The sequence below is a fragment of the Herpailurus yagouaroundi genome, unplaced genomic scaffold (assembly GCF_014898765.1).
Source record: "Herpailurus yagouaroundi ecotype Mexico unplaced genomic scaffold, PumYag 191, whole genome shotgun sequence".
In the NCBI taxonomy this organism is placed as follows: Eukaryota; Metazoa; Chordata; class Mammalia; order Carnivora; family Felidae; genus Herpailurus; species Herpailurus yagouaroundi.
Window position 1 is genome coordinate 927,058 of NW_024412422.1, and position 10,382 is coordinate 937,439.

Consider the following 10,382-nt stretch of genomic DNA (forward strand, 5'->3'; position numbering starts at 1 on the left):
CCACTGATGTAAAGTTTAAGAAAAGGCATAAACTAATCTGTGGTCTTATGAATAGAAGATACTGTTCACCTTTGGATGAGGGGTAGAAACTGGTATGGGGCATGTGGGAAGTTTTCAGAGTGGTGGCGATATGTACAAATTTCTTAATCTGGGTAGCGATTCCATGGCATGTCCACTTGGTACAATGTAATAAAACCTTCATGTATGATTTGTGCCTTTTTGATATGTATGATGTATCTTAATAAAATTATAACTTTTTAAAAAAAACGTGCTTTAGACCATGATCTGCAGCAGGGCACATGAGTGACCTAGAGTGGAGACCAAGGGGCCACCTGAGTGCCCACTGAGAGCCTACCTGAAGGTAGCTGAGCCACATGCTTGAACGCCAGGTGCAGGTTCTTCCGACAGGCTGACTGAGGGTCGTTCAGCAGGTAGGACAAGGCAAGGATGACATCGTGCTCTAAAAAGCCCTCTCTGGTGAAGAGAAGTCAGATTTAGACATAATTAAGACCATGCCCAGAGAGGATCCAGTAAGAACCAGGGGGAAGTTGCCCACCCGCAACCCCACCTGGAGCCTGACTGAGCCTGTGCTGGTTGGTGCAGACCACGTCCCTCTGGCTTCCTGAAAGAAGAAAAAGGCCAGAGGTGGACCATATATTACAGAATCCCTAGAGGCCAGGAGTGTGGCTTGGGTGGCAGTGGAAAGAACCACGCACTGGAATCATGCAGCTCTGCCCCTTCCTTAGCTAGGACTCCAACTGCTCTTTGTACACCTGGATCCTTCCTTTCACTCTTGTGAGCCTGTAAAATGAGGATGATGAGGCAGCAGAGCCTCACAACTGACCCACCCTGAATCGGGGCTGCACCCACCAGGGCACACACCCCCTGAAGCTCCAGGCTCCACAAGCCCCGCCCCTCAAAGCCTCTTCCTTTTCTCCCAGCTGAATTGTGAGCTTGCCAACAGCCAGATGCTGGCCTCCAAACCTATGTGTGCCTGTTATGTTTGTTGTTATAATTATGTAAGTTAATTAGCTATTAGGTAAGCCAATTAGATGTGAGAAGAGTTTTGTGGGTTTTTTTTTAATTCCTTATGAAAACAAAGTTGATTGCTTCAGGAAGACTCAAAAGTGAGTCTCAAAAAAAAAAAAAAGTGAGATGATCATAAAAGATTCTAGAAGGTTTTTACATGCAGATTACTCCATTAATGTCTGAGTTCTCCACTCTATCTTAAAGAAACCAAAGCTGCAAATTAGATGATGTTACAGGTGTGGTTTAAGCAAAAGAGATGACGGGAAACACCAACCAGTGGGCCCACACCCAAGAGGCCTGGGTGACACACAGGGTTGGTGAATGCCTAATTATTTGTGTTTGGAGTTAAAACGAACAGTTTAGGGGTGCCTGGGTGGCTCAGTCAGTTAAGTGTGTGACTCTTGATTTTGGCTCAGGTCATGATGTCACAGTTTGTAGGCTTGAGCCCCACATCGAGAATCTCTGCTTGGGATTCTCTCTCTCTCTCTCTCTCTCTCTCTCTCTCTCTCTCCCCCTCCCTCTGCCCTTCCCCCACTTGCTCTCTCTCAAAATAAATAAATAAACATTAAAAAAAATTTTTAATGAACAGTTTAAAGGGAATGTACAATTTCTTCAATTCCTGGCTTTGTAACGATTTCTTCTCATTAACCAACTGCATATGGTGAGGGCTTCTGAGGTCACCTCTCTCAGGCCTGGGATCAGAAATAAGTGAGAACTCAGTGTGAGGCCTGTGCCCAGTGTCTGGCACGCAGGAAGTGCCCAACCAATTGTGCTCCTGCTGTGATGGCCAGGACTTAACCATGTGGCGAGTTCTGAGTTGTTCTGGGACAAGAAAATCATAGCGGGATACCCAGGTTGCAGGGACCTTTTCTGACCACCCATCATGAGGTGTCCTGCCCTCCTCAGTCAGTGCCTGGTCACCCCTCCACATCACTTCTGCTCCGCAAGTCTGCTGTGTCTGCCCTGAGGGCACTGCCCCATTCACCAGCAAGCAAGGAAGAGGCAGGCAGGGGGAGCTAGTCCTCCCGTGAGGCTCTCCCATTCGTGGGCTGTCACATGAACTCCTCAGGGTGACAAGATGTCGAGCCTTGGGCTGCCACCCTTATCTCCTCTTCCTGTTGCTATTTGTGTGGGTGCAAGAGGCACAAGGGTTTCAATATGAGCAGGTACTTAGAGCTTGACGGGCTCCACAAGCTACTGGCTGTAAGTTATAAGATCACCACCGAACTCAGGCAAACTTCCCAAGCTGGCCTAGGTTATCTTTGGCCCTTTGCATTCTCTGTCCATTGTGGTGTGGTGGAGCGAGCCAGTGTGTTAGAATCCTGTACCCTGGTCACTCGGTTCTCCTCCCCATGCCTGGAGGTGGCAGTGTGAGGGATAGTGGACACTGAAGGAGTATGTGGGCCAGGCCATAGCAGGTCCTTGATCAGTGACAGTTTCTTCACTGTGTGTCCCCTTTCCCCACCCCTACTAATGTGGCCATATCCAGGAATCCCACACAAACTCCCCAACCTCCAACTGCCACTAAACAAACCTATAGGCACCCTCGCTATGCTCACAGTTTCCTTGTACTTGCCCAGGTTCCAAGCACCTGTCCTCACAGCATCTGTCAGCCCTTTTTGGGGGTTACTACCCAATGTCCATGGCAGTCCAGAAAGAGAACAAAGGAGCAGGAAGAATGAGAGGTGCTTCACCCCCTTGCCTCTAAATGTTAAAGCACTTTCCCTGGATCTATCTCAGATAAGCACAGTGAGACTCCAAGGTCATGACAGGAAAGGTTGGGGTCCCCAGATAACCAGGGCTCCTGCCTCCTCCATACACTCCTCTGTCCCCCTTATCTATCCACTCTTCTCAGTGCAAAGCATATGAATTGGGGCTCTCACTGTGGTACCACTTCCCCATATGCACCCCATTTGTTCTTGGTGACCTGTCAGGCCAGGGCTGCTCATGGATCGTGCTAATCACATCTCCTTCTGGGGACCTGAAATTAGAACCCAGAGGTCAGGGAAACTGAGAGACTGAGGCCACCATCATCTGGGGATGGCCCTGAGCAAGTGGGTACGTGAGTTCACAAAGACTACCTGCAGGGAGAAGGAGGCAGCAGTCCCTAAAGAGAGGAGCACAGGGTGGCCACCTAGGCCAATGTGAGGCAGATGTCGCTGCACTGAAAAATTTATGTGCACTACCTCATTTGACTCCTTGCCCCAATGAGCAGTTGTAGATGAGGACACTGAGGCACAGAGAGCTTGGGAAGAGGCAGGACTGAGCAACCTTGAGTTTTGTAAGATGCCCTGACACCGCTGAAAAGATCTCAAGCTTCTGTAAAGGACCATCTGTTGTTTACATCAAACAAGCCGGGAGACACTGAGCACCCTGCCCTTCTATTCCTTCTTTTTGGACATGTGCACACTGGGCATCAGTGCCTGGGCAGGGCTTGAGGGCTGCTTGTGATTCTCAGGTCTGTTTTCTTTCTTTCTTTCTTTCTTTCTTTCTTTCTTTCTTTCTTTCTTTCTTTCTTTCTTTCTCTTTCTTTCTTTCTTTCTTTCTTTCTTTCTTTCTTTCTTTCTGAGAGAGCGCACGAGCGAGCAGGGGAGCAGCAGAGGGAGAGAGAATCTTAAGCAGGCTTCACACCCAGCACAGAGAGCCTGATGTGGGGCTCAATCTCACAACCACAAGATCATGACCTGAGCCGAAATTAAGAGTCAGATGCTTAACTGACTGAGCCACCCAGGGGCCCCTTGGTTCTGTTTTCAATACCAGGTAAACCTAGTGATCCCGGGTCAAGAGGGTGAACTGAACTGATATGGGAAAGCACCCCCTCCCTCCCCCAGATACACACAAACTGATAAACCAAAATTCAGAGTGCGCAAGGTCATCCAAGGGCATGCCACCCAAGGGGAGTGATGTAGCTCCAAAGCATGACGTTGGTTTCCAGAGACAGCTGCCCACCTGCCCACATTATGGGTCGCCACGATGTAGAGCACCTCAGTGGTCTTTATCCGCACCATGTCATTGTTATCCTTCAGCAAAGCTTTCAGGCTCTCCAGGCAGCCTGCAAGGCACAAAAACCTTTGAACATTTACCATTCTCAGAAATCAATGAACCTAGAAGTCAACAGGTGAGCCAGCGTTGGGCAGCAAGAGACTACCAGAGGCTCTGCTGCTTTCGGGCCTCAGGGAATCATGTCAGTTACAAAATATTTCAGAGTCACCAAAGGGGTCTCTGTGTGCTACAAAGGCTCACATAGCGGAGGGGGGGGGAGGGGCGTTTTATCTAAAGCCCTGCAGGCTTCCCACCAATGCCTCCTCTCACAGTCCACTGTAGGATTAAGAAAATGACCTTTGCCTTTAGAGAGACTGAGGGGTCAAATTCTCATTCCAGGCCCAAAGTAGTCCTACATGTGAATAGGTTACACCTAGAGATGCCAGGTTGAACAAATAAAAATCCTGCTTTATTTATTTATCTGGCAACCCTAGCCTCATTCCCCTCCTCTGAGTCTCTGATTTTTATCTGTCAGTTTTCTAATCTTCCCTCCCAAGGCAGGTGCTATTAGGATTAAGATAACACAGGCTCTGCACTGGGGTGATGCCGGCCCAGGGTCAGGCTTATTAAATAGCAACCCTTATTACTGAAGCTCCACCCAGTGTCCTGGGCCCTGGTTCTAGGAACCTCAGGCAAAGCTGGAATTAACTAGCCCTTCCACTATGGCTGGAGGGAGAAGAAGCAGTTCATCCGTCATGTGCCTGATCTGAGAAAGGTGTGACCATGCCATGAAAGTCACCTCAAGTCTTATTTTGAGAATTAGAAGAGTGGGACACAAGGGACATAGAGCTCCCAGATATACATGTGGTTTTCATAAGGTGTGTGCCTATCTTTTGTGACAGCTTTGTGAATTAGATACATAAACAGAACCATTTGGTGGATTTGTGGCCACCTGGTTGAGCCATAGCAGAGGGGGCTGATTTGTGGCTCTGGGTGGGACACCAGTGGTGTCTGGGCAAGGACTGACTGACCAGCCAGGAGGGATGCGGTAAAGGGGCCAGGTCGCCGCAGCACCACCCACCTTGAGCCACTGTCCGTCCATCCTAGTCGTGGTTACCTGGGCTGTGACACTCTCACCTGTGTCAATGGCCATGTAGACATGCTCAGGGTCGTGCATAAGGTCGCACAGAGCCATGAGGGCTTTCTGCCTCGTCAGCAGGTCCTCTGACTGCAGCTCCTCGTTCAGCTTGGGCAGGGCCCGACAGCCATAGGCAATGGCAGCCTGGGTGGGGTTGATGTCAGGGGGCAGGTACATGGAGATCCGGGCATGGGCCATCTTTCCACGCCTGCAGAGGGCAACTCTCTAGCTTCCAAAACAAAGCTCTGCAGAAACCACTGATTAAGAGAATCCAAAAAGTTGTTGTTACTACTACTGTGATTTAGAAGCTACTTCTCATTTGATTCTCAAAACTGTAAGGGCAGCCAGGGGGATATTTTTGCTTCCACTTTACAGATGAGCAAACTGAGGCTGAGAACAATGAAGGAATCTGCTCAAGGTCACAGTAAAGGTAAATAGTAGCCCACATTGCAAACTCCAGGGTTCTCCCACCCATAATGACAGAGGAAACCACCAGTACTTTATAGGCTGGGGCCTGTAAAGGCACCAAAGACACAAAACAAACCAAAAAAGCAAACATTAATATGGTCACCACGTGTAGTAGTTATCTTCTGCCAGCAATATCTAGTATCTAACTCAACTACTCCAGAAGGAGGGGACTTGCGTTATCCCAATTTTACAAAGGAAGTAATTGAGGCTTAAGGTTGGGAGTTTGCTTCAGGTCACGGAACTGATAAGGCCAGTAGCCAACGTTCAAATCCAGGTCTACCTCATTCATCCATCAGGGACCCATATCCAGATGCTCCTGACACATCCACAAAAAAGGAATTAAGGTTAAAGTGTGATTTATTTTTATTACACACATACATAATTTGAGTGACTATAAGCAGTGTGGCTAGTACAGCTGACCCCTGAACAACACAGGTTTGTACTTCACAGGTCCACTTACACGTGGATTTTTTATAATATAGTACTTTTTTACATAATACACTTTTGCATAAATACTTTTTTATATAAATAATGTATTTTCCCTCCCTTATGCTTTTTTTTTTTTTTTAGTTCATTTATTTTGAAAGAGAGTGAGCACGCACCTGCGCACACAAGTTGGGGAGAGGCAGAGAGAGGGGAAGAGAGAGAGAATTCCAAGCAGGCTCCTCATTGTCAGTGTGGAGCCCAAAACGGGTCAGGAACTCACCAACCGTGAGATTATGACCGGAGCTGAGATTGGTAAAGCATCCGACTGAGCTATCCAGGTGCCCCTATGCTTTTCTTTTTTAAAAAAATGTTTATTTACTTTGAGAGCAAGAGAGAGGGGGAGAGAGAGAATCCCAAGCAGGCTCCGCACTGCAGAGCCCAACATGAGGCTCAATCTCATGAATTATGAGATCATGACCTGAGCAGAAATCAAGAGTCAGATGCTTAACCGAATTAGCCACCCAGGCACCCCCCCCCCTTACGCTTTTCTTAATAACATTTCCTTTCCTCCAGCTTCCTTTATTGTAAGAATATAATATATAATAAATATAACATAACATACATGTTAATTGACTGTTTATGTTATTGCTAAGGCTTCTGGTCAACAGTGGGCATACTAGTAGTTAAGGAGGGAGTCAGAAGTTATACATGGGTTTTTGACTGTGAGGAAAGGGTAGCGTTGGCACTCCTAACCCCTATGTGGTTCAAAGGTTCAACTGTAGTTAAGAACAGACTCCAGACTTAGGCCATAGGTGGCCCTTGACAAGTTACTTCTGTCTGTGTCTTTCTACAGCTGCAGAAGAGAGGTGATAATAGCACCCCTCCCTCCCTACTGGAGTTGTCATATGAACTGCTACTCGTGGGCCTGGCACACCAGGCTCGGGATATGTCCTCTGGGGTTACTATTATAGTGGTGGTGGTTACTGCGATTAGTCGCAGTGACAGTTAACTCCAGTAGGAATGGTCAACTCCCGTAAAAGAGATGAGCCAGACTCTGATTCTGGGTACCAAACCACAGGGAAAGAGGGGAAGGGGCCTAGATGGAAGGAACGTGGCCATTTCTGGACTCCCCCGGCAAGGAACAATGGGTGCTGGGGACAGGGGGCTGCCCTCCTCTAAGGAGCATGGGTTAGGGAGTCCAGCCAGGTGAGAGAACCTTGAGATAAGAGGACATGAGCCCAATGTGAACCCTACTGGATGGGTCTGGGGACCCCCTGTTCCCTTTGGCGGCCGCTGGCTCACCTGCCTCAGCGCGTGGTCCCGGAAGCGCACGCTGTTGCCAGGCGACCAGGTTGCCAAGCTACCCCCGTGGCGTCCTCAGTGCCCGCCGCGCAGGCGCGAACGGCTCCGGGCTGGGACAAGCTGTGAAATGGGGATAAAGATACTTTACAGGGTTACTGTGAAGAACAAAGGCAGCTCAGTTTTGCTCATGGTACAAAAGGGAAGGGAAGGGAAAGGAAGCGATTGTACGCTCTGAATTGAGCATTGCATGCCTTTAATCCTCAGAGCAAACTCCAGTTCACAGACAGAAACTTCGGAGAGGTTCAGTACCTTCCTTCAAACCACACAGGCCTGATCACGGGACCGTCTAGCCCTGGCCCATGTTCCTTATCTACTTGCCGACTACCTGGTAATGACACAGAGAGGCTCCTGAAGTGGATGCAACACATTGCTGGCTGGAGTAATTGTTCTTGAAAGGAAGCCAGACCCAGCCATCACCTGCATAAAACCCTCCTGTGGCTCCCCACTGGTCTCAGGATAGATTCCAAACTCCTAGCCTGCCACTTAAGGCCCGGGGTCATGGGCCTCCTTCAGTCATGCTGGATTCTAATTTCCCAAATGGTCAACTCTTTTCTGCAGCCTGAGCTACTTGTAACACTGACCACCTCTTTGTCCTTCGGGACACAGCTTGGTATACACTTCCTCCATGAAGCCTATTCTCTCCCCAATTCCAAATTAGTAAATGTTCCCACAGCTTAATTATCCCATTGGCAAACTTTCTCCTCTAATTCTCTACTTATTTCTGTTTCCTCCTGGAGACTCCAACTTCCCTGAGGGTGGAGACCATGTCAATCCTGTTTACTTGTCTTTCCAGTGCCAGGAATATACTAGAAGGCTTTCAGTAAATGTAGAATAAATGAATGGTTAATGGGCTTGAATCAAGATTTATAATCTACAAAGCACCTACACCATCTTGTGTGATCCTCACCACAAACCCTTGAAGTACAGGGTCAAGTCCATTTTATAGCTGGGTAAACTGAGGCATAGGAGGAGGTAGAGCAACCCACATAAGTCCACCCCCTAAGCCTGAGTCTTCAGCACTGAAATTGAACAAAGGCACCAAGCATCAGCCTCCAGCACATTTAGCTTTGAAATGAAGATAACTAACCACGACCTAATCTGTTGTGGCCAAGGATCCCATATGGTGATGTGGAGATCTGCCCCCTACTGCTGTCCTTCCAAGGACCTAATCATAAAAGATCTCTCTAAGCCAGAGCCTCTTAGCTTTTTTAGGAAGGTGGTGTAGAGAGCACTGGGCTAGGAGTTCAGAAAATCTGGGTTCCAATTATAGTTCTAACCACTAGGCAAATTCTTTTGATTTTTTGAGCTTAAGATTCCTTATCTGTGAAATCAGGAAGCTAAATCAAGTAGGTTCTCAAAACTGGGTACCCTAGGCCTCTCGGAATCTGGTTACAGAGTCTTTTTTTTTTAAGAGTTTTTTTGCTAATGTTCATTTATTTTTGAGAGAGAGAGAGAGACAGAGTGTGAGCAGGGGAGGGGCAGAGAGAGAGAGTGACACACACACACACACACACACACACACAGAATCTGAAGTAGGCTCCAGGGTCTGAGCTGTCAGCACAGAGCCCCACATGAGGCTCGAACTCACGAACTATGAGATCATGACCTGAGCCCAAGTTGGACACTCAACCGACTGAGCCACCCAGGCGCCCCTGGAGTCTTTTTTGTTTTTGTTTTTTTTAATTATCCTTGTATTTTATTATTTTTCAATCTCTTTTTTGTTATGTTTTTAAAGATACACATAACATTACGTTATATATATGTTAATTTATGAAGCATAAAAATGTAACAACGATCTATGAATTCACCACCAGACATTATCAATGCCTGCATCCTCTTTCCCTATCACATACCCCATCCTCCTCTCCAAAGCTAACTACTCTCTCATTTTGTGATTACACAGTCTTACAAGTGCCTCTGGAGGCCATCTAGCCCACATGCCTCACTCTTCAAACAGAAATTAGCTTACAGGAGCTCAGTGACTCAGGTCAGCTTATAAACAGCCATTAATTACAGAAATTAATTATAAAATGAGCTCCAGAAGCCAGCCATATGATATTCAGGCATCATTAGATTCAGAACTATGCAGATTAAGGTCAATAAATGGTAGGCCACTGCAGGGGGCTGGACTCCAATTAAATGCCAATGCTACAGCAAGAGTTCTTATGCCCTGATTGCAGAGAGGAGGTGTCTGGGGGAAAGACTTGAAGGAGGGAAGCACACCAAAATAATCAAGGCTGACTTTGCAGGGCCAGAGATGGGGGATCTTATTTATTCTCTGTGTCCCAAATTGTTTATTTTCATTTGAGTTATTTATTGAATAGGCAATATATGCACATAGAGGAAAATCTAGAAAGTATGAAAGTAAAATGTCTCCCTCCTTTCTCAACCCCCAGCCAACTGGTTGTCTTCACTTGTAACAACCACTGGTAGCTTTCCAGAGCTCAGCTAAACTTATACAAGTAAATATGATTCAAACAGTGTTCTCCACCTTCTTTTTTTTTTTTTTTTAAATTTAATATTCATTTACTCACTTAACACTCACTAAATGTCTGCTCTGTCCAGGCACACTGTTTAGCCAATGCAATACATGGATGAAATAGACAAACACCCCTGCTCTCACTGCTGCCAGTGGAGGGAGATAGGCAATCAACATAAACAATAAATTATATAATATGTTAGAAAGTGGTAAGTGCTTGGGGGAAACAGAGCAGAATTAAGGGGTTGGGAGAATGCTGCCATTGTAAACAGGCTGCTTCGGGGAGGCCTCATCTAGAGGTGTTATCTGAGCAAACTTGAAGAAGCTGAAGAAGGGGAGCAATGTGAATATCCGGGGAAAGAGCATTCCAGACCTAGGGAACAGTCAGTGTGCAAATACCCCAGTGCCTGGTGCACTGCAGGAACAGCAACAAGGCCAGTGGAGCCTGTGTGGGATGGGGGGTTGGGGAGTAAACAGTAGAAGATAAGAGAGGAGGGT

The 10,382-nt window shown here is 47.2% G+C and overlaps 1 protein-coding gene and 1 long non-coding RNA gene across 3 annotated transcripts in view; one reads left to right on the forward strand and one right to left on the reverse strand.

Moving 5' to 3' along the window:
• RSPH14 (radial spoke head 14 homolog) overlaps nucleotides 1-7,446 on the reverse strand; it is an 84,916-nt gene extending 77,470 nt beyond the window's left edge. Inside the window, exons 1-4 of one of the 2 annotated variants that reach the window (XM_040443535.1) lie at nucleotides 7,346-7,446; nucleotides 5,149-5,406; nucleotides 3,979-4,081; nucleotides 356-474 (exon numbers count right to left, since the gene is read on the reverse strand). In XM_040443535.1, the coding sequence (XP_040299469.1) occupies nucleotides 356-474; nucleotides 3,979-4,081; nucleotides 5,149-5,347 (421 nt within the window). In that variant the 5' untranslated portion in view covers nucleotides 5,348-5,406; nucleotides 7,346-7,446. Of the gene's footprint in view, nucleotides 1-355; nucleotides 475-3,978; nucleotides 4,082-5,148; nucleotides 5,407-7,297 lie in introns of both variants that reach the window. The other variant, XM_040443534.1, reaches the window with a different exon arrangement.
• LOC121010144 (uncharacterized) lies at nucleotides 7,434-8,256 on the forward strand. The gene is made up of 2 exons (XR_005781018.1): nucleotides 7,434-7,535; nucleotides 7,610-8,256. It is a non-coding gene; the product is annotated as an uncharacterized LOC121010144 (long non-coding RNA).
• The last annotated feature ends 2,126 nt before the right edge of the window (nucleotides 8,257-10,382 follow it).